The sequence below is a fragment of the Python bivittatus genome, unplaced genomic scaffold (genome assembly GCF_059951505.1).
Source record: "Python bivittatus isolate LINGU-HERP-01145 unplaced genomic scaffold, Pbiv_v1 ctg000190_np1212, whole genome shotgun sequence".
In the NCBI taxonomy this organism is placed as follows: domain Eukaryota; kingdom Metazoa; phylum Chordata; class Lepidosauria; order Squamata; family Pythonidae; genus Python; species Python bivittatus.
In genome coordinates, this window is record NW_028277042.1 from 21,349,851 (window position 1) to 21,376,009 (window position 26,159).

Below are 26,159 nucleotides of genomic sequence, written 5' to 3' on the forward strand. Positions count from 1 at the left end.
AGGGCTGCCCTGCATAAAACGCGTTAATTGGGAAACCCCTCCCGATTCCCCGCGATACAGCAACATTCCAGCAGGCAACTTTCTACCTCTCTTCAGCCTGACAAAGGCCAACATCTGCCTTGCTTAGCAAAGTCTGGAACTGGCATATGATGGGAGACACATTAAACCCGGTAGGTTTGGGTTCAAATCTTACCTGAGGTATGTCTGCCTTTGCTCCTTCAGTTTCCTCTCTGAAACTGAAATGCCTGTGGAGGGGAACTTTCCTTGGGAATGTACAAGCCCCAGCTGCACGAACAAGACGGAGGAGGAGAGCCTGTTCGGAAACCCTTTGAGAGGCAGAGAAAACCAAAAAGCCCACGGGACACACTGGCTTTTTTTTAAAAAAAATTTATTTATGAACATTATCTCTTGAGGGACAACAGCATCTCTGCACTTCTCTCTGTACATGCAACTGTAGAAAATAACACCTGTATTTACTTTGCCTCTTTCTGCAGGAAGTTGTACAGCTGAAGGGCAGTTTTATGGTGGCCTCGGCAGCACCAGCACTGACAAACTATATGTACACAAACTACATTGGTAAAAAATAAAAAATAAAAAAATACATGATTACATTACAAACAATGCACCCTGCTGCTGTTTTAACTCCACATTCTATGCAAGTTGCACTAGTACAAATAAAAGGGTGTGAATTGACCTGTGAGACTTATTTACATGTATATATACAATTGTCTTGTAGGAGCAATTTAACAAGAAGGGATATTTACACTGGTGTCCAAATCAACAGAATGCACGGTATCACACAGGGCTATGTGCCTGCCGTGACTTAGGCTTCAATGTACGGGGGTGGGGTGGGGTGGGGTGGGGTGGGGAATTCCATTACTATCAAGAAGGAAAGGAAAAGACAGCCGGATCCCTCTGTGGCTTAAAAGGTGAAACGCGGGTAGAGGCGCTGAGTTGGGCGAAACAGCTAGACCGCAACTTTCCCGATTATTGATGGAAAGCTTTTCAATCGCCCTGTGCCGCCCCCCCCCCCCGCATGGTAAGATGCATTCCCTGCAGTAAAAAGGCTTCTAGAGGACTGGGGCTCAAACACTTCCAGGGAAATCCTCCTGCGTGTGCAGGTTCCCTCAGAAGCTGCTCTGGGCAGCTGGCCTTGGACATGGCCTTGGAGTTGATCAGCCACAAGAAGAGAGCTGGAGGTGGCCAAGACAAGCAGCTTTAAGTGCTGCCAGCCCCACTCAAAAGTGCCATGCCAGTGGGGAGCAAGCGTTTACACTTCCCTGGTTAACCAAAGTGGAAGAACCACATTTTCAACCAGATGTTGGCTCCATCCATGTTCATAGAAGAGGATGGAAGTGGAAGCCACGCCCTACCACCTCCCACACAGAAGCCCTATTCCATAAAGGCTCTGTCTATTAAAAATCCTACACATCTTTAGGCAGAGAAGGTTTTCCTCTCTGCACTGCATTCCAAAAGAAACTTTTCCTGGCACTGGACACTAGGAACCAATGGCTTGTTATCTGTTCTCCCCACCCCCACCCCCACGTGCATTTGGTGGCGCTTTATAGGCACAAACATGCCAGCTAGCAATCCATGCCAGACAGGAGAGATGTACCAGTGGAGCAGCTGGCATGGAACGGAATTGAAAGCAGGACCCTCCCTCCTGGCGGGCCAGCCTTTAAGAGGTGGACTGGCTGATCAGGCCCTGGAGAAATGGCTTGTAAGAGAGATGCATCGTCTGCCAGTGTCCTGGGTCTCATGGCAAAGGCTGGGTGTTGCCAGCTCCCCACAATGCAGGACTTCTACCAGTCTGCCTTAGAGAAGGGCTTCTGTTGGTTCAAAGTTTGGGAGGTGGGCAATGACCTGGCATCACTCTCTGCCCAAGCAACGAGCCTCCTCCAGTCACAGGAGATGCAAAACAGCAAGGCCTCTCAAAGAATGCTATCCTTCAGGAAGAGGAACAGAGATCTGAGTCAAATCCTTCCGGGGCAGGCAGGAGCCCCAATGTTTTCCTTGCTACGCTCACTCAGACTCTGCCCCCGCCATAATCTCACTACTTTTACCTTATGTACAACAGCGCATAATCTGAACTGTGGGGCAGTGAAGATCCTCTTTGCTAGCACAAAAATGCAACTGTGCCAGTCATACATTCTGAATTCTATATGCATGTTGCCAAAATGGTGCAGATTCAGGAATAAATCTCTCCGTAAGCTGCAGAGTGACAGGTCCACATTTGCCTTCATAAATTTACTTCTGCATCAAGTCTCTCTGGGAGGGTGTTTTCTCCATTCTTTCCTAGCTACCAGCTCCCCAAGACTCAGGGCTGTCAATCCACATGTTCAGGTCTGGAAGCAGCCACTTGCAAGAGATTTCTGCGAGGGTTACGTCAGAAAGCAATCACAGAACTGAACATTCCTAGCGTACATAACCAGAAAAGTACCACTGGCAAAAGCTTTGGAAAACAGGATGCTCCTTTTCCACCCAGTTACCTCCTTGCTTGTCTCAGGAACATTCTTGCCCCATCACACTCTCAACAGCAAGCCGTGCTCCCTGTTCACAACCAGAGAGCCTCTTAAGGGGATGACTAATCCAGTCCAACTCTGTTCTGAACTTCCCGGTTACAAAATTCTACTAGATAATCCACAACTTGGAACCTGAGAAAAGTTGGACCAGTGGCTCTCCTTGCTGTCTTGCAGACACTCTCTACAGCGAGCAGCTTGGGCTTCAAAAACGGCCGCCGCTGCGGCCCCTCTTCCATCCCCATCCTCTTGGTCCACTGGGGCCTTGTTCAGTCTAGACCTTCCCATGGAAGGTCTTTTTCTGCCCACATGTGCAAAGAGCAGCCGCCCGGTTCCTCAGGCCCCAAAGTGGAGCATGAAGTGCTTCCAAAGTCAGTCGGTTGTGAGATGTCAAGCCTTGCGCAGAGAAGGCCCAGGGCATGGCTCAATTTAACCCTGACAAGGGAGGAAGGAAAGGAAAAGGGGTGGCGTGCAAACGTGAGCACACGGCCTGCCTGGGGGATGGATCGCTAGCCCCACTGCGCAGGCAGGAGGACCCCGTCTGGCCCATGGGTCGGGCCGAGTGAGAAGCACCAGGCAGAAGGGGGGGAGTGCTGCCTTGGGTGAACTATACGTACAAAGATCATTTTAATTAATTAATTTATTTCTTTACACATGACTGAAAGTGATGTTACAGTACATAAGTTATTTACAACTGTGCAGTAATGTGTTGCAAAATAAATTATCTAGAAGGCAGCAAAAAGTACATTGTTAATGTATATAAAACTGTACAGCTTTTAAGGGATACAATTTCTTTTTATATGAGTATTGGCTCTTGTAGTGTTTTATCTTTTTCTTTTTTTCAAGTTATGGTCTCAGAAAGAGAAACAAAATGCCCAAGATTAAAGGAAAAATATATATTTATATATATATATTTATATATATATATATATAAACCACATGGATTTTACTCCACTTAAAAACAGAATTGCACAGTCCTCGCTCTGCGCCACTTACTTCTCTGTTCTCCGTGGTCAGGTGCCTCCCCAGGTTTTGGTTGCTTGAAAGATGCCCCACATTTCCGGTCCAGTGGTGTGACTCTCCGCACCACCTCCAGGGTGCAGCTTGGTGCCTTCCTGATGTGTAGCCTGGTTGCAACAAGAAACTAAAGTACTGCCCTGTCTCTTCCCCCGCCCACCTCCCTGCCAGCCCCCCCCCCACAGTTTAGCCCTGCAGGGTCTCGGAGGGAAGATCCACCCACAGGCAAGTGGAAGAATCAAAGCGCTCGAGACTGCGGAAATTGTGAGTGCACCAAACGCTGCGGCGGCCTCATGTCTCAGCAGCTACTGCAGCCCCGCCACAAGAGTGTGCGTCCCAGGAATCTCCTGGCACCCGTCGAGTCTTTCTCCCCTCCTCTAGTCCTGAACATGCTGCCGGGTGCAGGCCGTCTTCTGCTGCAGAGCACGGCGTGGAAGGAGCGGTGCCTCTCCTTTCCCTGCTCCTGCGGTCTGGTGCGCATGGAGGCTACGTGAAGAAAGTGCCACATATCATTTTGTCACTGATGTTCTGCTTCCTCCTCGTCGGACTAGGGATTCATCAGCAAGCAGTTGTGTATGTGTTTGTGTGTGTGCGCGCGTGTGTGAACACCTACACCCATCCTGGAGAGGGGAGTTAGGGGGTGGGCACCCACCCATGCCAGTTTGCAGTTAGAAAGTCTCCAGGCGTGGTACTGTCATGCCGGCAAGAGCACAAAGTCATCGTTCACGTCCACCATTGGCACGTAGAACGAGGGCACCTCGTTCACGCAGAGCGATTTGTGCCCAGCAGGATCCAGTTCCTGCACTTTCAGCTGCCACTCCATTCGCTGCACTGCATTCAAGGCTGCGGCTTCATGTTGCTGGCGCATCAACAGGCACGTCTGGATCAGAAAAGAGAGGAAGGGACATGAGCACAAGAGGAGGAAGGCATGCACACCGGGCCTGGGGCTGCCTTGTTAGGCCTAGGTTGCTTAGAAACTCCCCCCCCCTTTTTAAATTCAGAGGGCCGTGCTCTCCCTCCCTCCCTCCCTCGGGGAGTCAGTGAGCAGGTATGGGGAAAGCTGAAACGGGATGCCCTCTTCCAGCTGATCCATGAAGCTTCTCCTCTTTTTGTTCTTAGACATCCACTGGAGATGGCTACATCTTGAATGAGCTGGAGGTTGCTAGCTTGAGAAAGATTAATTAAGAGTTCGTGTGTCATGCAGATGAGGAGCAAAAATGTTATCCATTTTATCAGTGGATGCCTGAACCAATAGGTTCAAAATGTTTAGTCTAAAGATTAGAAGGATTTCCTGTTGGGAGGGCAGTTCAAGAGAAGATAGTGCTCTGCGATTTAAAGGACTTTCAGAAATAACACATCCTTGGGTCTTATCATTTTTAATTTTTGTTAGTTTTTAAACTGAATTTTTGCTCTTGTTTCTTATTCGACTGAGCTTCTTCAACTTTTATTTTCAGAGAAAAGCAGATAGTCATAAAAATAACACCATCATCATAGTTCCATCCTCTCAGGTCACTGTCCCTGAGTACCTGCTCACCTTGGGGAGAATGTATGGAGAGAGGTAGACAGACAGATGGACAGACATTAATGGATTTATATCCCACATTTCGTTCAAGAACTCAAATCTAAGAAACACTAAGGGGTAGCAACATCTCACCACTTAGGCCAGTTTCAAATAAATGTTGATTTACAAAGACACACACACCCTTTTAAATTTGCTTTTAATTAAGTGCATATGTGAACTTAGACATGTTGTTTTTCCCCTGACGGATGGGCTGGAAGGAGGAAAGAGGCCTGCTGAGGCAACAAAGGGCTTCTTCAAAAAGAATGAAGTCTTTTAAAAGGATGAACTACACGGAGTTTTCATTCTGCTTTTAAAACCAGGTTAATAGCTTTGCAAGGTTTTAGCTCTGATGAAAGGAAAGAAATTTAAAAGACCCAATCAGTATAGTGGCAGAATACAAGGAAATTAGGTTATAAGTGACTGAAAAGGTCTGGCTGAGGTCTTGGTTGCAGTTTGGAATGAGCATGTGGTGAGGGCCTTGGACCAGATTGTGCTCGTGGATCCCAGAGAGCTCCCTGGTTGATGGAGCAACTCTGGGAGATGAAACGATGCAAGAGATGCCTAGAGTGCTGCTGGAGGAAGATGAAGAGCAAGGCTGGCCAAGCACAGGTGAGAACCTGTACTAAGAGCTACCTCATGGCGATAAGAGCAGTGAAGCAGGCTTAGTTCTCTGGTCTTACTGTGTCCACAGATAGCCGGCCAGTGGTCCTGTTTTGGGTGACCAAATTCCTTCCGTGTAAGGAAGGATGGGGGGAGCCTCTGCAGGGCTGCTGCAAGGACTATTCCAGGCATCTGTTGGGCAAAGTCACTTGGCTTCACTCTGAGTCAGACTCTGGCTGGGCGGGTTTTATGGAGATGCCCAAGGCACATCTTAACTGAGTTATTGGACAGGGTCCTTGTCGCTGTGAGTTCTGCCACCTGTATTCTAGACCCATGCCCCTCCTGGTCGGTTAAGGCCACCCGGGAGATTGCGTATGGTTGGGTCCAAGGGGTGGTTAATGCCTGTGTGTGTGTGTGGGGGGGGGGAGGTGTGGTGAGGATCTCATCTGTGAAAGCCTGGATGGAGAGGAATTGGCTATGACTAAACCCTGGCAACATGGAGCTGCTTTGGCCCCCAGAGTCCAATGTATTGTCATGTTTGACACTTGACAGGGTGGCCTTCCCCTGGATAGAGTTGATGCACAATTTGGAAGTCCTCCTGAACTTGCAGCTGGTGGTGACTTTGCACAAATTCATCTTGTGCACCAATTGCACCCATTCCTGTACACCTTAGTCACCTTTCAGTTGGATCACTGCAATATACTAGGCTGACCTTGAAGACCACCTGGAAGCTTCAACTGGTCAGCATGCAGTGGTGTGTGCTGTTCTGGGTGCTCTGCAATCTGCCCATGTTACACCTCTGTGGTGTGAGCTGCTTTGCTTCCAGTTCCTTCCCAGGTGCAATTCAAGGTGCAAGTCATCACCTTTAAAGCCCGGTATGGCATGGGGTCAGGTCACTTGCAGGACTGCCTCTCTGAGGGCATCTGCCTATCTCACCAAGCCAAAGAGTGTAGGTGTTTTCCAGGTTCTGTCCCTTAAATATTGCCATCTCACAAGGCCTTGGAGGGACACCTTCTCTGTGGCTGCCCTGGCCTCTTGGAGCAGCCTCCCCACGGAGATTTGGAGGGGCCCCAGCCTCTTAAGCCTTCCAGAGGACGGTGAAGACGTGGTTCTTCTCCCAAACACCGGGCTAGGATGGAAGTGACTCCAGCAAATGTAGAGTAGGTGGGGCTGGGATAGGAATGATGGTGTCTTTTGTGGGGTTCTGTGGATTTATATTTATATTGTTTTTACTGAATGTTGCTGTGAGCCACCTAGGATTTTCATGAATAAGTGGCCATGTTAGTTTTTTAAAATGAACGAACGAACGAACGAATGTTGCATTGCTAATAAAGGTTTCTTCCAAACTCTAGATATACAAGGAAATTGGGCAATCCTGGGATGGGAACAACTGGTTCGTTCCAACGAAATGGAGAGCTCTGTAAACATTCCATTATCAGAACTGTAAATGTTCTCAGTAACCTGCCACCTAGTTTCTTTCTTTCTTTCTTTTTCTTTTTCTTTTTCTTTTTCTTTTTCTTTTTCTTTTTCTTTTTTTCTTTCTTTCTTTCTTTCTTTCTTTCTTTCTTTCTTTCTTTCTTTCTTTCTTTCTTTCTTTCTATTTTAAGAAGAGCGATTTACAGGATGGAAAAACATCAAGTCAGAGCATGTGCGGCCTGTAATGGGCCTGCCTGCGTGGAGCAACTGGCAGAAAAGCGCATAAAGGCATCTCGCTGCCAGAGGGGAGGGCCACAGATGTGGCCAAAGAAGATGAACTGTTCCCAAGAGCCAGAAGAGCTGGTTCCTCCATGGCATGGCATGGGAGGCAAGGAGACGGAAGGGGAGCGAGCCACAGAGCTGGGGCGGGGCGGGGGTTCAGAGCCTGAGGTAAGTGGTACTCTTCAACAGTAAAGAGGGGTAGTGAGTTCTCAGTCCCCTCCAGGCACCTCACAGTGACCAATGCACTTTTTGAAGCCGCCACCCTGCCCGATTCTCTGCATGGAAATAATTTTCAGAAGAAAAACACCGAAGAGGGGCAGAATGAAAGTGACAGCCCCATTTCCAAATATCACCCCTCCCCCCCCACAAAGCAAACCTGAAGGAATATATTTTATTGCAAGAATGGCTCAATTAACAGTTTTTAAGGCTAAATATTCCCGCTGTCACCCTTTCACAACAGAAGCAATAAGGTTTAAAACATTTACCTCCTGAATGAGGAACATCTTTGGAGAAAGGATAAACCCAAGCATAGACCACCTCCCTCCCCCTCCAATAATGCACCCTTTTTGCCTACACAGAAAGGTTTTTTGCAGGGCAAGATGGTTAGTGTGGCTGCAACAGTCCCAATTCCATAGACGTCAGACCAGTTTGCTTCTGAATCAAAGACACTGAGCATCTTTATTTGGAGATACCTGATGGAATATGCAAGCAGGTTTCCCAGTGTTTTGGGGTTGCAAACATATACAGAGTGCTGGAAAGTAAGTGCTATCAGTGCAACTATAAAATAATTATGGAAGGTGGGGGAGTCGTGGCCAATAAAACCATGGATCGTCACGAACCTACGCCATGTTTTAATGGAATCTCCTCTGAACTGTTATCAAATTTTACTGGTGCACAGTAAAAAGTCATCCATGTTAGAAGCCAGATACAAAGATCCCAAGCACGGGCTCTTCTGGAGAATCATGATTTTCAGAGATTGTCAGTTAAAAACATCACAATCACAGAAACTGGTGGGCCAGAGGAATCTCTTCTAAGAATCAGGCACCCAGCTGAATGATGGAGATATTTTAAAGAGGAGGGGAGGGGAGGCAAGTAGAGTCTCACCAGCGCTACGGGGTGGATAAGAACAGATCTGAGGGAGCAGCACGTGCACCCAGCCCTTTCCCTCCCGATCGTAGCACACGCCTAAGACTCCGCCTGGGCTGCCACTGACGCCACTTGCCTAACCCTGCAGGACCCTCCTGGCTTCACTGCTCACCTTCATCCGGTCATATTTGTCGTCCACGTCCTGCAACCATGAGATGAACTGGCGAGCATTGAAACGATCTCTGACAGATTTGTTTTCATCTCCCTGAGAGATAAAGGACGAAGGTAAGCGGGAGACAGAAAGGCTAAGAAGTTATTCCCCTCTCTCTCTCTATACACACATACACACAGTCTTTCCTGCAGAAGAGTTTCAAATAGGTGCTTGTTATTTCCATCAACCCTATGCATTAGGTCTGGGGCGTGAGCATCCTACTCCGAGGACCCTTTGCAAGAGAGGTGCTCTCCTAGCCTTCCTGAGTGCAGCCCCCAACCCCAGCATCTTCTCTGTGGTAGAAAATAATGCTCAATCTCTCATTGTGTGCTAAATCAGAGGCAAAGGATCAATATGATGGATAGCTATAAATTCCCCCTACCCTGCTTTGTGCATGGGGACTGATGCCTGCAATGCACCACTCAGCTTCCCACCGAAATGACAGCTTTATAGCCAGCAGGGAGAGCAGCTTCAAAGCTAGCGGCCAGCAGGAGGTGCTGGTCTCATTGTTCTGTGCAGCTGCAGCCACTTGTACCTTTCCTCTTGCCGCAAAGCAAGGCTCCATCTGACTCATCCCCAAATCTCTAGCCTTTACTTGCACAAAGCTGTACTGAGCTGCGAGCACAGGGGGGGACACCTGCAGTCTGAGGGACAGAGGCTTGCTCTGCACAGTTCAGAAGCTCTGCAGGATGTATTTTCTTCTGAAAGAAATCTGAAGCAACATGATTAACAAAGGTGCTGTGAAGAACGGCCGAAGGGGAATTTGGTGCCAGTCCCCGAGAGCTGTCACCCAACTATGCAGCAGTTGTTTCCCCCACTCACCCCTAGCATTCCTTTGGAAATCTCATCCATTCTCCCAAAGCCATAAGAAGAGTGCAGAGTCTGCTGGCACATGGCCAGCGCACGAGTGGAAAAGTAGGCATCGCTGCAGTGACAAAAACATCTTCTCTGCCTCACGCCTCATCATCCCCCTGCAGACACCCCAAAAGAAAAGAATCCTAGTAGGCAGAGCCAGACCTGGTTTTCTAGAGGCATGTTGTACACCTCCGAGTCCAGAAGCATGGTGCAGGCACTGAAGGGTACGGCTTGATTTGCTATCGTCCTTGCTGCCCGACAATGAACTCTCAAAATCTCCTGTTCACAGGACACAATCAGCTTCTCCTGGAGAAAGGAGGAAAGTGTTACCGGGGACCAAGGGACACCCACCCCACCCCACCCCACCCCACCAGGCCGGCTCTGAACCCCAAGCAGTTGCAGTTACCCGCTCAATGCTGTGCTGGAGTCGCAGCTTGCCACGGACCGCTTCCTGCTGTTTGAACAGCTCCTTCAGGGGCTCAGCCAATGATGGGGGCGGGGCAATCTGAAAGGCACAGAAAGCTGGGAATGGTCACCAGGCGGTGGTCTGTCCAGGGTTCGCCAGGTCCAGGGGATGACGGATCTGTGCCTGGGGCAGGCCCAGCCAGACACGCCTGTGCTCCTAACAGGGCTCCACACAAAGCAAGGCCCAGACAGGGAGACACGGCTCACACAGCCTTCCTTTCCACCTTTCACTACAGTCTCCCTCCTCTCAAACAAACCAAACGTCTTCCCATTTATGCTGCAGAGCACCAAGCAGGAACGCAGCCTGGGGTGGGCTTGTCATCTTCCCTCAGCAGCAAGCAGCTTCCACCATGCTGTTGCACGTGGGAGGGGGCAATAAGGGTCTGTTTCTCTGGCCCTCAAACAGGCTGTTTCTAACTTACGTGCCATTTGGAGGCTGCAGCACATCCGAACCCAAGCCCCCTGGAGCTGCTGCCTTCCCACTAATATCTTTAAACAGGGCCCCCAGAGAAAGGGTGAACTATTTGGACTGCTCAGCTTCCCCTCTCCTGCCCTCAATCAAAAGCCAACTCTCACGCTATCCTACAGCTGAAAGACGAGGGAATATCAACTGAATCGCTATTTCCGTTCTGCCACCACCCTAAAAAGTATGTGTGGACAGTGACTCTCCCAATTTCCCAGCCTTCCTGCCCTACACAAGGGGAGCAAGGAAAGGCTCCCCATGCGTTTGGAAGCTGTTCAGTGGGAGTCCCTCTGTCCCAGTGTGGAGGGACAGACAGCAGGTGGAATGGCCAGGTGAGGAGCTGTCCTCTCCTGATGGCAAAGATTCCTAAAACACAACTGGAAAGAATTCAGTTCTCCTCATTCTGCTCTCATCTCTTGGTTTCAACAGTGGTAAACACCAAAGTAACAAAGATTCAAATTTAGTGCCTCCTGACAGATGAATTTGTACTGGCAGATCCTCTCGTTGCAGAACATGCCAAGAATAATGGGAGCCAAGCACCTATGAAAACCAAAGATTCTGTTCCTCTTTCTGTCTGGCCAGAGAGCTGTATGTATACATTGCTTTCCCACTGTCACACTGATACAAAGTCATACTAAGCCTGATCTGACGCCAGCTGGGCTCGCTATTATTTTTGGTGATTTGTTTGACATGGGCTTAGAACTTCCCTTCCGAGTTTACCGTTTTTTAATTTTAACGCACTGTTCTCCAAACTCACCATTACTAGCTGGTCCAATGCCCACCTATCCCTTCCAAGGCTTTCAAGGAGTTGCTGAACTCCAGCCTATCTCCTCACTTTGGTGGCATCAGGTCAGAATAACAATGGAGGCATGAGAAAATGGGGGCCTTCCCTTCTTGCTCTATAAAGCACTTGACTGAAAATACTTCCATGAGGCTGCAGTAGGTCTGTGTGATGCAGCGAGGGCGCCCCTTGCCAGCAGGAATTGATGTGGCTGCTGCCATACCTGCAAACCTTAAAAAGGCAGCAAGAAAAACAAGTCGATTACTCACCACCGGAATGTGGAGCTTGCTTAAAGGTTTTCCATCTAGCAAATAGGAGCCTGTGTAGGTGACGTATTCGGCGTAGCACTGGGGCGCTTGGGGAGTGATGTAGCAAAGAATTTTCCGCTTCTCCTCAATTTTCTTCCTGATCTGCAGGTACTCAAAATAAGGATTGGACCGGTCACTGTGGTAAGGTTCAATATCATCCAATTTGATGGTGTCGACGATGGCGGCCAATGTCTGCTGGATCATTTCCCGGGTCTGCTGGGTGGTGGTGTTGATCTGCTGTTGTATCTGCTGGTTGGAGCGCTGGAACCGTCGCTTCCGGGGGTGCTGGGCCTGTGCATCCTCCTCTTCAGTCACACGTCCCTTCGCCCTTGTGGAAGGAGCAGAAGCAGGTGGGTATTCTTTTTCAGAAGCAGCAGCATTCTGCTTGTTTTGATTGGCAAGCATCTGGGCTCGGTTTCTGGTGATCCGCTGTGGGATCTCTTCTATTTTGGGAGCCTTTGGGGGTTCAGGAATTGGTTTTGGTGCTGATTCTGCAGTCTCCAACTGGACATTCCCTTGGGGCACCTCTGCCTGAGAAGAAGAAACCTGGCTGGTGCCCCTCGTAGCTACTGCATCTTGAACTTCAGTGCTCTCAGTCCTGTCTGCTTGGCTCAAACAGCCTTGAGAACCATCACTGGATGCAAGAGCAGCTGAGGAGTGTTCTTCACCACTGGCCTCTACCTCCTTAGGCTCCAACTGCACAAGATCTACTGATCCTGCCTCCTGAACGTTCTGGGAGGTCTCTGATTCTTCTCCGTTTTTCTGCTCTGGGGTACTACATACATCTGGCACTACTTTTCCAGAAATCTCCTCCAGCTTCTGTTCATCACCTTGCAGATCTGACTCCCCAGGTGGAATGCTTTGTGGATTTAGACTCAGTTCCTCCTGATCCTTTGCAGGCCCCAAAGGAACCCCAACATCCAGAAGTGCTGCAGTGATGGCTTCTGAAGGTACAGCATGGCTTTCTTCACCTGCCTCCACCATTTCAACCTCTGGAACTTCTTTTGTTTGAAGTGGCAGCTCTGGTAAAGAGAATGGGCCCAGGTCCAAATCATCTTCTGAGTTTGTAAATGGATCAGGCCATGTGACTTGTTCCTCTGGATTTACAGGGGCAATGCTACTATTCTCTAAGAAATTTTTTTCAAGAGCATTAACAACTTCCACTTGGGGCTCTGCTGGCTGCAAAGCCATGTCAGATGCTTCTTCTGGGACAGCCTTACAGTTACTGAAAAAGGTATCTAACCTAGCAGGGGAATCCACATACGAAGCTTGTTGTTCTGCAGTCACTATTTCCGGTGGAACTGTTTCTTCAGCATCTTCTTTTGCTTTATCAAGTCTTGGTTCAATCACTGAAAGGGGGTATGAAGCAGGGGAGTTAGGATATAGGGTATCTGCAGAAATGAAGGGCACTGGTGTGGGATGTGTTGTATCTAGAGAACAGAAAGGCTTTGGGGAATCAGGGCGATGCTGAGGAGATTTAAGAAGCAGCTCAGATCCCACTGGCCAGCTTACAGGATGTTCAGGAGGATTGCCAATTAAACTAGGTGGCACTGGAGGATGTCTTTTTGGTGTGTTTTCCCATTCTGCACTGTTCTGTTCTGGAATGCCAGAATCAAACTCGTTCTCCTCAATTGGGGGTAAAAAGCTGGTCTCTGGGGGCATAATGGAAGCAGTTGCTTGTTGATCCTCTGTAGCATCCAAAGGCATGTCAAGATCTGGTGGGAGAGCACTTTCTACAGAAGGGGCAAGCAGCTCATCTCTGTGAGAAGGGGAAGATTTGGCTTGCAATCCAGAAAATACACTTTCAGGGGACTGGACAACATTGCTAACAGTTCCTGATGTGCAATGCAATGCCTCTACTTTAGGTGATGGGACTCCATAGTCTGGTGAGTAATATTCTGGAGATAAACATGGGAACTTTTCAGTAGGAACAGAAGGAAGAGGCAATTTCTCCTCCATCAAGTGCTGAACTGGAGAATCATAACTGGATGTGGCTGGGACACTCTGCTGCCTAAAAAATTTATCCCCAACACTGAATTCTTCTTCTGGTGCCCTTCTAATATCCACAGACATTGACCGGTGGAGATTGGTAGAGGGGATGACCCTTGTTGGGGTTTGACTTGGATTCTCAGATAATCCACTTGAAGGATTTGAGTATCTGTCAAAGAAAGACGGAGAACAAGCATTCATAGACATAGTAGAGATGGGGAGAGAATGCTGAGAATCAGCACAGTCAAACATTAGATCTGTGTAATCTTCATTGCTGCAAGATGGAGTTCGTGGTGTTTGCATCACCTCTTCATAGCTTGGGCATGAAACAACTGATGCTGGTGTGGGAACCCCTGTTGGCCTGTGTTGATCTGGCCTCGGAGAAGCAGGTAAGATTTCCTTCAGTTGGGGGCCAGCTATCCAGTCCTTGGAATCCACCCCCACAGCAGGTTGGGTCTTGATATCAGGAGATGCTATGGGAACTAGTGGGCCTAGGTCTTTGAGTTTTTTGTCTTTTAACTGAGTGTCAAGAGCTAGTGGCTTCTTGGTAGTCAAATCCAGACTCTTTTTGCGCATGTCCTCATTGGCTTTAACTTTGTCTTTTAATTTGGGGTCTCCGGATCTATGCCTCATCTTTTCCATTTGTTTCATTCTCTCTTTGTGCCTTTTGTGGCGCTCTTCAATCTCAATATCTTTTTGGCTCAACATCCTCTCAAAGCTGGTCATCATCAGGTCCCCATCTCCTAAAAGCTTTTCCCTGGGTCGGACATCTTTTTTGCTGCCTTCTTTGGGTAAGACAATTTTATCATTCCCATTGCTCATTTTAAGACACTCTGCTTTATCCTTTTCTTGATTTTCTTTCAATCTCTCCTTTACTTTGAGATCATTCAACTTGGATGGTTCTTCCTTAGACTTGTCTTTAGGAGTGATCACTTGAGAAGTCTCTTTGTCTTTGGCAAACTTCTGCTCCTCCTTGTGGTGCTTGAACAATCCATCTGGGTGTTTGTCTCTGTGCTTTTCTCTCTCATCTTTCCACTTTTCTTTGTGCCTGTCTCTCTTTTTCTTCTCTTTGGTTGTACTAAATGTGTTGGAGCTGCAAGTTTTTTCTTTTTCAATCTTCTTAGGAAGCTCTCTTTCTGATTCATTCTTGTCCTTTTTTTCAGAAAAAAGATACTCCATGTTTTTGTCCAATTCTTCTTCAGCCTCTGCTTTTGTGCTGTAGGAAATGCCAAAACCTTCCCCATCCAGCGCAAAATCTTTTTCATACTGAGCGGCATCCTTCCTGCTGCTGCTGGAGTCTTTCAGCTCATCTATTTTATCTTTCTTCTCTGCTTTCTCTTTCTTTGCTTTCTCTTTTTCATGACTTTTCTTTGATGAAGAGGAAGAATGCCTATGCCTCTCCTTCTCCTTGAGTTTCTCTGCCAAACAAGGCAAAGGCAAAGACTCCTTGAACTTCTCCTCAGAGGCGTCTGCGAGAGACAGATTGGAGGACTCAAAGAGACTGCTGAGCACTGGGTCTTGCCCTCGGTCAGTGAAGCTATCAGAAGAAATCTCGCTGATCTTGTCATTGGAGTCATCTCTGTATTCACTGAGGGCTTCTTCCTCCAGTTTCTCCAGTAAGCTCTTCTCTGCCTCTCCACTTTTGGAAGAGCGTTTTTCCTTGGTGTACTCTTTCTCCAGCTTTTCCTTGTGTCTGCTTTTAGCCTTTTCTTCTCCCACATGTTTCTTTTCTACCTTTTCAGGGAGTTTCTGCTTAGTCCTCCTTTCCTGGCCAGAATCAACTGAAATTCGCTCTTTCCGGTCTTTGTCTTTCTTTTCCTTGTGTTTTTCGAGTGAGCTTTTCTCTTTTTTCTCCTTTCCACCCTCAGACAGCCCTTTATCCTTTTTTCTCTCTTTTGACTCTTTATCTTTCGGTTTCTCAACAGAATGTGGCTGCCGATCAGAAGAATATTTCCTATGCTTGTCAGAGACATAAAGGTCTCTCTCGGCTACCACGCTGTCATCTTGGTCTTGCAGACTATCCATCCGATGCATTTCATTTGCAATGCCGTCTCCAAGCTTGAATCCAGTCAGACTGTAGTCTTCCTTTTCATCCTCACTTTCATCAGTGAAAATGTCTAATATATTATACCAGGTTCTCTCTCTCCCTTTTTTCTCATCCTTTTTCTCATGGAAGTCCTCTCTATCCCCAGAGAAGATCTTCTCCTTCTTTTCTTTAACCTGATCCAAGGAAGTCTTCCTCTCTTTATCTTTATTGTGAGGATCTTTATATTTCTCCTTTGTGTCCTTTTTCTCTTTAAAGCTTTTATCCAATTCTTTGTCCTTTTGGTTTTTTTCAGAAGGCGTCTTCTCACTTCTCTCCTTATCTTCCACTTTGGATTTTTCTTTGTATTTCTCTATTTTTGATTTTTCTTTCTTGTCCTTCTCTGGTGCTTCCTTTTTCTCCTTTCCTGAATGATGCCTTTCCCAGGTCTCCATGTTTTTCCCACTGAATTCAGGGTCAGATTTTTCTTTGAAAAATGCTTCACAGCTATAGTCTTTAAATTCATCCCTGTAGGACTCGTCTTGTTTAATTTTAACATCTTTTCTATCTTTAGAACTATCAGGCAATTCCCTTCTTTCTCTAATTTCACTGCCATCCTTTTCTTTTCTCTCTTTAAAATTTTCAGCAGAATCCTTTCTTTTCTTTTCGGGCAGATAATTAGGAATATTTTTATGCTTTTCAGTTTGGTCCTTTTTCTTCTCAGAATTCCGCTCAACATATTCTCTTTCTTTCTTTTTAAGAAAGGTGTCTTTTTCATTACGCTTTTCACTGTAGTCTCTTTTGTCTTTTGTTTTACATTCTCGTTTCTTGTCTTTTATTTCCTCCTTTACTGTTTCAATTATTAGTTTTGCCACAGTGTCATTTTTTATTTCCCTGTAGTCTGTCCCTGGTGAATCCCAGCTATCTTCTCCTTTGAAATCAAAAGAAGAATCGGATGACAAATCCGAAAACCATCGATCTTGCTGGTCATCTGAGAGGCTAAACTTTGTATCTTCATTTTCCAAAAACTGGTTTTTATTACTAAATTCTTCAAAGGTAGTCTCTTCTCGGTAACTTTTGTCTTTTTTACATTTTTCTTTCTCTTCTTTCACTGGCCTTTCTTTCTCTATCCTGCCTGTTTTTTCCTCCTTTGGTTCATTTTTCTTTTCGGCTTTGAACTGCTTGTCCTTGGACTTCTTCTTCCTCTCCTCCTTGTGCGTTCGAGGCTTCTCCTCTTTGGGAGATTTCTCTTTTATGGGCTTCTCCCTTTCCAATCTGCTGGTCTTTTCTTCCCTGAAAGGTTTACTGATGTCTTTACTCGCCTCCTTAGCTTTTTTCAAGGATTTCTCCTCTTTAGAATTCTTCCCAGCCTCCTCTTTAATCAGCCACTCCTTCTCTTCAGATTTGGTTTTCAGAAATTTGTCTTCCTTCTTGAAGTGCTCCCTCTCATGCTTTAGTGCTTTGAGCTTGTTTTCAACAGGGCTTTCTGTCTCTACAATCAAAGCCTTTTCGGATTTCTGCTTAGAGTCCTCATAATCAAAAGAAAAGGCTTTGATTATTTTAATGTCTTGGGCGGCAGGACACTGGCCTCTTTCTTTGTTTTTGTGTTTGTGTTTTGTTTTATGCTTTTTTACAACCTTCCCCTCCTTGTCCAGCTTTGGAATAGCTCCATCAACGTTGGCATGGAATGAATTTTTCTTATCCACCACCACCACAGCAGCCCCATGTTGCGCTCGCTTTTTGGGCTCCTGTTTCTTCCTCACAGGCTTCAAGGATTCCAGGCTCGAGTCCTCAGAGGTATAATCTGACTCACTCGTCAACCTTGTCCTTGTCGAATCTGATAAGGAGCTGACATCTGACCAGGCTGGAGAAGAAACCGTTTTCCAATTGTCAGTCCTCCAATGCTTGGAGTGCTGATCTGTAAGGGCTGAATTATGCTTCTGTGACCCCAAACTCCCGTGGGAAGAGGCAGAGGAAGCCGAGAGAGAATTAAACAAGGATGACTCCTTCAACACCAGTCTAGAGTCCTTTACACAGGTAGTACTTTGTACAGAGTCTCTGTCATCCTCCTCACTCTCCAGGTTTCCACTCTCTGATTCAGAGGAACAAAACTTGTCATTTTTTTTGCCAAACCGAACTTCTTTGCCTTTGGCTTCCTTCTTACGTTTCTTCTTCACCTTATTTTTCTCTTTCTGCTGTTTGGCACTAGGTGGTTCTCGAGCCTTGTTGCTGGCAGGAGTGGGATGGGTTGTCATTCGCAACTTTTCACCCCCTCCCACAGCAAGGGTGCTGTCTTCTTCATCAGACGTATCTGAAAGAATGCGATGAGCTACTTTCTTTGGTGCTATTGTGCTGTTTTTAGTGTAGGTTTTAACTTCCATCTTCGGAATGGAAATGAAATTATTTGCTTTAGTCTCTTTCCTATAATCCTTTTTCAACAGATGTTTGTCATCCACTGGTGGGACTCTGTCCTGCTCATCGTCCTCATCAAACTCGTATTCATCCTTCACAGGTGTGATGGCTTTGGGGGGCTCCTGGTTCTTCACCTTGTGTTTCAGGCCTTTCTCAAACTCAGAATCCGTGTTATTGCCATCAATGGAACTGGACGGTGCAAAAGAAGGAGCGTCTTCTTCCTCTGAAGTCTCTGAAAGAACAAGAGCACCAAGGAGGGTGAAGGACGGCCCCTACGCTCGCCTTCACTTAGCAGTGTTCTCTACAGAAACCTGCTCACAATACCTGAGTGGACAATCTATCTTCCATGCGCAAAGCATAGCTGGGGCTGCTCTACCTACACGGTGGTCTGAGAGGTCCTCTGGGATAAAAGGCCAAAGCTGCGCAGGGAGTCAATGGCTGGCATCCATTTGGTGCATCTGGGCAGAAAGGGTGCAAATCTAGTAAGAGCTGGGCCTGTGGATAGCATCCATCTGTTTCAAAAGGGGGCTCTTTCCAGCAGCTGCAGTGCCAATCTCTGATTAGATAAACAGTGCAGCTCTTCCCCGTGCCTCAGTTACCTCTTTAAAGAAACCCACAAGCACTGATCGAGCTCCGCATCCAGCCTGTGCAGCAGACAGAGAAGTCTCAGTCCCTGGTGCTTAACTTCCGCAACTCTAAATGCCCCAACACCAGAGATTTAAAAGGATTCAATGTATATTACCCCAGCAACTGGTGCAACATTTCTGTAAGCGGGACAGTTATTACCCCTGTGTTACCAACCCTTAACTCTTGGAGTTAGGAGAACTTGGGTAGAGGCATTCTAAGTTCATTGGGGGGATCAGAGTTGGACCAAGACTTCCCTGCTCACTGCGCTGCTTGTCACCCTTCTGAAATTATTCTCTTTAAGTCTGCACAGCTTCCAGTACCTTCTCTCGGAAGCTTCACTATTCTAAACCACACAGTGCAACACAATTCTCACTGTATACACCTCTAAGTGAATATAGAGATGTGTTAGCAATACTGCCCAAAACTTCTCTCTGCATCCCTCATTTTCAAGAACAGAGAAGTATTTTATTCAACCTAGCCCATCCCTGTTAAGTCTTCCCTCTATCTGCATCATGATGTTGCTGTATGGTTTGGAAAAGTAAGCAGCAAATGGCTGAGATAGTGCCTTTCTAAAGAAGTACATGAGTGGCATGTCTTGGCAGGGATACAATTAGCAGCTTAGAGAAAGGATACTAATTCAAGGTCTCTTATTCCATTAATGCTCCAACTTCATATATAAAATGCCAGTACTGCTTCTGTACAGAGCAGAAAAATACATAAGAAACCAAACACCAAGCTGTACTTTCAATGTAACTGATCCTGATCCAACCTTCACCACTGTACTGCCCTCCAGATATGCTTCTAGAATTGTTGGCTAAGAATTCTGGGAACTGTAGTTGCAATTCATTTGAAGGGCATTAGGTTAGGGAAGGTCACACTAAAGCAAGACTGCTCAATATCACAAATTCTGGCAAAAGCAATGATTGAAACTCACAATGTGGGCAAAGTGAAGATAAGCAACTGCGTTTTTCCTCAGTTCTATGAATTTTAGAATGAAGAACTACAAAGCATTGATTCCATATTGACCTGGATTCTTCCTGTGGAGCCTTTCAAGTGCTGATTCTTCAATGATGGGCTGTTGCAACCACAGAGTAACAGCATAAATGTAAGTCTCACCAGGGCCAAGGACAGTCTTAAAGGCCATGAAAGGGAAGACATTTGCCCAGAAAAGCAACACTCCTGAGCATTAAACAGGCATTTGGGGCATGCTCTTTTCACACCCCTGGGTCAGCAGCAAAGAGCCACTATTCTTGAGTTCAATACTGGTTAGCGCATGCTGAATGGCATTTTGATTAATTAAACATGCCTTGTTATATTCCACCAAACAACAGTCCTCTGTGATGGCCATTTATACCCCTCCATCATCCACAGATGTATTGTTTTTCACGCCACTTGTCACCTCTTACCTGTGGAGCTCTCTTCACTGGAAGGATATGTGGCCTTTCCCAAGAGCAAATTCACCATTGTGGGGGAATTTGCTACTTTTAGTGGGGTCTCTCCCCTCCTGTTAAGTTGTTGAGGATTTCCTCCATAATGTAACAACAATTTCACCACCTAATGAAACAAAATTTCAGTAAGTTGCATCAGGTGCTATTATCCAATAGATTAAAGAACATAAATTAAGGTCATCCTAAAGTTAATCATCTAAACAAATTAGCCCTTACCAGCTTGCATTAATGTAACCTGAAACCTGCAGAATAACGGTCACAACTCAGAGGAAAGAAACCTTTCAATACTTAACTGCAGCCCTCACTCCCTCCTTTGCGAAGGAAAGCATCTGGAGCCCACAGCCTTTCAGCATGGCTCGTCCCAGGCTACAGGGAGCACCAATCTGATTCCATGTCAAAGCACCCTTTATGCTTACATGCTTTGTCCCCTTATCCAGTTGGTCTGCTTTGATCTTCAGAACAGAAAAAGGCTGTTGCGCTCCAAGCACCTAGAGATAAGGGCTCTATGGCATATTGGGGGGGGTCAGTAAGACAGGAGCAGAGACTGGGGTTATTGCAAGTAATGAAAGGAGGGGGCTGTAGGAGTTTCCAAGCAGTAAACAGCTGGAAAGCAACAAACAGGAAGGGTATGCTTTCTGTTGGTTGCAAGGGACAACCTGAAAAAGAAAAAGAACCAAACTGTCAAATAAAGCAAGAACTGACCTTGTAGTGTCCATTGCTGGCTGCATCATGCAGGGGAGTGTCATCGTCCAAACCCTTGGTATTGACCTCGGCACCTGCAGCAAGCAGCTGTTTTGCAACATCATAGTAACCCCGGTTGCATGCCTCGTGCAAAGCAGTCCAGCCTGCAAATGTATATATCAATCACATAAGGGACTTGTATAGCCTAGTTCCAGGTGAGTAGTTATATGCCACACAATGCATCAGCTGGTGATGGCAGCTTGCCTGGTGAAAGATCTGCTAGTTTGTACTGGGTTAAATCTTGAGAAGCTTGATTCCTGTCTAGTATTTAGCCCGTCCGGACTCTTGGGTTGGTAATGTATATAAGGCAGTCGGTTGCTCTCCAGCAGAACTGAAGGCAAAAGAACTTTAGTGAATTAATATGTATGTATATGTGTGTATATGTATGTATGTATGTACATTATTTTTCCTAAACTTTGCACGAATCAGTGGAATATGCCTGCCTACTTCTTCTCAGGACTTCTGTTCCCCTCTGGGGTTTAGTTTAACAAGGTGTTAAGAAACAAAAACAAGATTTGCTGGAGTTCCTCATGGCTCAGTGGCCTGCATGGAAACGCACACACAGAAAATACTGCCCAAGAAACTCAGATTTAGCTTCTGGAATGCAGTGAGTGACGAGTGGAACGTGTGTGTTTGTGAGACAGAGAGAGGGAGGTGGAGGTAACTCTTTGCCAGAAAGAACCAAAGGAAAACTAGCTCAGAGGATAAAAATGTTATTGTTTAACTAGACAGCTACAACTATGAATATGTAACACATTTAAAATGGGGAGCAAGAAGTTACAGAGAGAGACATTCCAAATCAAGGTAATCTGTGATCTTTTGGGTTTTTTTGAGATTTGTCAATTTTTTTGACTACAAAGATGTTATGGGGCATAACTGCAAAACATAGATGGATTATGGTCCAGAATTTACCTCACTTGTTTTGAGATAGCTCTTATGTTCTCCTAATGGCAGTTCAAGCTGAGAAGCCCAAAGTCAGGCAAAATATTTGCATCCCCTAGCCCGGCAACATCTTTGCCCAGCTGATTCAGAGAGATTACCTGCAAAGTCTTTTACATTGACATCAGCACCCTCAATAATTAGTTCCTTGACCCGTCGGGCATCTCCTCGGATAGCTGCCCGATGCAGCCGTGTTTCTCCACGTTCATTCCTCTTGTTCACTTTATCTTTGGTTTTGGAGGCAGAATTAGGAGTTCCCTTCTGACAAACTGTAGACTGAGAGGGATGCTTTGGTGTTGTATCCACTGCTGGCAGGAGAGGGTGGGGGAGAAACACAAGGAGGAGCTTAATGGAGGCCCAAACCCCCAAAGCCTTTAGAGGGAGCTGTGCACATAGAGTTACAAGCAGACATGAGGACGGGGGGGGGGGGGGAGACGAATCTTTTGAAGCAGAGGAACGCCTCTGGATGCAGAACTGAGATTAAGCAACTACCACAGAAAGCAGCTGTGGAAAAGGATCTATGATACAAGGAATTAAGAGAAGCCTCCATTCATCAGAGGTGGGTATGCAACTCTGTAATGTAAACCTCCCAACCTTGGCAAAGGCATTCCTGAGGGGGCACCCGCATGCCGTTAGAAAGAAGCAGAAGCTCTAACTCTGCCCTAAAGACCAACGATCCTGTCCCAACCTGGGCTGTTGGCAGACTCTTCTGCTGTCATCTGCATGAGAAGGGCAACCTGCTGGCGCTCAGAGAGGGGGTAGCCTGCCCGAATCCCCGAAAGCCCCATTCCGAAGAGCAGGCTGGGCTTCCGAGTGGCCGGCTCCTTCTTGATCCTCTTCCGCTCAGGACCTTGCTTTTCTGTGAGGCCAAAGAGAGACACAAAAAAACAAACATTCGTATAGCCAAAACCTATTTCACAAACATTTCCTAAGTTTATTCCTTCAAAAGGTGGACCGCAGTATTTTAATGTTTGCCTTCCAGATGCTTGGCCTTCAGCACTGAAGTTTACATTACATTAAGACTTTTCTAAGTAGGACTAAGATCTACCGATTTCAAGTGAGAGAAAACATATTCTCTTGTCTCACCCCATGTAACATGAACATCTATTAAAGAACTTCAGCAAAAAACAAAAACAAAAAAAAAACACCTTGAAAACAGGACTAGAACATTTCTTAGCAGGCAGATTAAGTCTGTTTATATCACTGTCTTAATAAGATTGCAAAAGGCAGACAGGAAGAGGGCCAATCAGACTTCTTGTGGAAGATCAATCCCTAATTCTGATGAAGCCAGAAGTGCCTTGACCAGGGTTCCTCAGCTGTAGTTGAGAGACACAGAACAATAGACAGCATAGTATCTTAAGGAGCTTGCAGGGTGATTTATGAGGAACTAATTTTTTGGCCACCCTAGGCCCAAACAATTTAGGCCTTTAAAGGGAATCCACACCACGGTTGTCAATGGAGCAGCACATACAGTAGAGAAAACATCTGCCAAGCACATGGGGGCTCTTTATACAGTACAAAGACAGAACATCTTCATTTTTGACTGATTACTATTTCATCTCCTTTCTTAAATCTCTGCCTTTTGCCAACCACCTAAACCCCCCTTTCAATGTGGAAATCACAGCAAGGAATCAACACACGTTTTTTTCCCCTTCTTTGGCAGCTTTGTAATTTCCTGCTCTTCAGAACTGCTATTTTTTCCACTCTTTCTAAAAAATAATGTGGTGATTTCAACTTTACTCCCTGTTTGGATGTTAATGTGCTGGGAAATATGAAAAAGTGCAGTTTGCTACATTGCTCCCAGGTCTTTATTCTGCAGAAGCTGCAACTTATGTTCAACAAATGTCAGCAAGAGGCTTCAACACACTGTATTCAGAGAATGCACAGAATCACATTCAACTTAATTTGCTCTTTTCCTGCCTTTGAAATTGTATCTTTTCTTTCGAACAGTGTTTGAGAGAAAATGTTTTCATAGATTGACAGATAGAGCCAACCGGATACATATTTAACTGCAAGTATAAATGGATAATCAAAAATAAGAACTGTTGGATTTGACTTTTTAATTAAAATAGCATCCTTATTTTCACTCTTAAGTATGTATGAGCAAAATGGCACAGACATCAATCACATGGCCTACTTGCAAATACCACTGTCTTCCATGCAGCTTTTCTTCCTAATACTTTTCCTGTAGCAAGTAGAAAAAAAACCTGACAAGCCAAAATATGATTTAAAATGGTTAATATGTTGGAAAAAGCTGAGAGGAAAAGGCAGAAAAAGAGTAAAAGAAGCCTTTTCTGAGCAGGCCTGCTTATTAACAGTTTCAACACAAGCTATGATTTAAGACTCAGTTAAAAAAAGGTCATGCAGCCATATCAAATAGTTGCATGTTCTTCTACCAGCTACACTAGCATTAACTAGTTTTGGAGGGCTTACAGCATGAGTGACAATCATCACTAAAAGCAACTATGCCTTGTGCTGGATTTTGCCCACACAAGCAGTAGCCAGTGTGTGTGTGTGTGTGAGTGTGCAGCAGAGACATTAAGAGAAGAAGCAGTCCCTGAGATCTGGAAACCAGATTAAGTGTATTCACACACACAATCACCAAATTTGAGCAGGTGCAGCTTTGCTTTAGAGGTCTAAGAACCTTTGAAACACAAATACAGCATGGGAACAGGGGTATATTTTACTACTTAAATAAAACTGCAGATATTTACTGTTAATATCCAACTCTCAGAAAACAGTTTTGTGCTCAATGAATTCTGAGATTTTAAAAAATATAACTCTCAACCAAATCCAAAACAGAAAAAGGGAAGTGCCTGCCGACTCTCATGACTTCATACTGTTGGCAGTATGGGGCATTCTATTTTCATACAATCAGTGTTCTCTGATCCCAAAGGGTGGAAATATCTTGTTTCAACTAGACGGGAAAGCTTGTGGACTACTACCTCAAACCTCCGCTAGAATTGGCAGTAGGTTTAAAGAATGGAAATCCTGGAGTATACTAGAGGATCTAAAGCCTCTGGCACAAACAGCAAAAGGCTCCCTTTCATTCCCACATTCACCAGTTGCTTCATTCCAGCAACAACAAGAAAAACACTCTACAAGTCAGGCATTCTTCCATAGCCAGCCTACATGTGTTCTCACAAAGGGACAGGAATATGCCACAACCAGGGTATACTAAATCTAAAAATCAATTTTAAAAATAAAGGGTTTTTAGCTATTTTGGTATATTTTTTGTGGATCAGAGGATACTGAGGGGACTTATTTGATGCAGTGACATCACAGAAGCTGTGCACCACACTAGCTCCAACACTATTCCTACAACATTTGCAAACGGTTCTTTAGGGTGGAGAATGGGGAAAAATCCCAGAAACTCAATACTGAAACTTAGTGCTAGTAATAAGGAATTTCCCCATATGGAATGCCATTTAAATCCAGTATGTACGTATGTATGTATTAGATTTATCTCCACCCATCTCCCCCTAATGGGGGACTTTGGGTGGCTCACATGATCCATTAAAACAATAAATACATATAAAATTACAAAAAACATAAAAACTATACAAAGCATTACCAAAAAAAGAAAAAGTCCAAGAGCTGATGGTTTCCAGAGCGGCAGACGAAAGGCTTCTAAGGGACTAGCCATCCCCACACTTGATGTCTTCCCTCCTCACCCCAGGCCAAGTGGCAGAGCCAGGTCTTCAAATCCCTCTGGAAGGCCAGGAGTGAAGGGGCCAATCTCAACTCCGGGGGCAGGATATTCCAAAGAGCGGGGGCCACAGCTGAGAAGGCCTGCCTTCTGGACCCCGCTAATTGGAGCTCTTTTTCCGAGGGGGTCCGAAGCATGCCCTCTCTGCGTGTTCGGGTAGGACAGGTTGAAGTCATGGGGAAGAGGTGGTCCCTTAGGTGACCTGGTCCCATGTTATGTAGGGCTTTAAAGGTGATAACCAACACCTTCAATTGGACCCGAAAGCAAACTGGCACCCAATGCAGCTCGTGGAGCAACGGTGTTACATGTGCCCTTCTTGGGGCTCCAAAAATAGCCCGTTCTCCATTTTGAAATTAACGTATTTCCTGAAAATTTTTATTGGGGTCCCTCTGAGTCAGTGTTGACTCCTGGTGACTGCCTGGATATGTCCCTGCAGTTTGCTTGGCAAGTGTGATGGAATGGAATTATGAAGGCCAAGCTCAGGGAGATAAACATTTTCTTAGCTCATCAGAACCGCGTGGGAGGAACAAGAGGATGAGACTGGCACCTCCCTGAGGAATTCACGCTGTTGTGGCTGGAGGACTTTGGGAACTGGGGTTTTAGTCTGAGAAGATTGATGTCAGGCCTAGTCCAAGGAACTCCAAGAGACAATGCCAATTCAGTCCAGCTATGTTTATTACTACTACTATTGCTACAACTTCTAGCAA

The 26,159-nt window shown here is 45.9% G+C and overlaps 1 protein-coding gene across 4 annotated transcripts in view; it reads right to left on the reverse strand.

Moving 5' to 3' along the window:
- Window positions 1-378: 378 nt before the first annotated feature.
- Window positions 379-26,159, reverse strand: part of ANKRD11 (ankyrin repeat domain 11) — a 147,638-nt gene continuing 121,857 nt past the window's right edge. For 3 of the 4 annotated variants that reach the window (XM_088136252.1, XM_088136250.1, XM_088136253.1), the window contains 9 exons: window positions 22,432-22,602; window positions 21,845-22,051; window positions 20,766-20,908; window positions 20,022-20,169; window positions 11,526-18,220; window positions 9,954-10,052; window positions 9,710-9,853; window positions 8,654-8,746; window positions 379-4,416 (listed from right to left, as the gene is read on the reverse strand). In XM_088136252.1, coding sequence (XP_087992378.1) covers window positions 4,231-4,416; window positions 8,654-8,746; window positions 9,710-9,853; window positions 9,954-10,052; window positions 11,526-18,220; window positions 20,022-20,169; window positions 20,766-20,908; window positions 21,845-22,051; window positions 22,432-22,602 — 7,886 coding nt within the window. In that variant the 3' untranslated portion in view covers window positions 379-4,230. The remainder of the gene's footprint in view (window positions 4,417-8,653; window positions 8,747-9,709; window positions 9,854-9,953; window positions 10,053-11,525; window positions 18,221-20,021; window positions 20,170-20,765; window positions 20,909-21,844; window positions 22,052-22,431; window positions 22,603-26,159) is intronic. The other variant, XM_088136254.1, reaches the window with a different exon arrangement.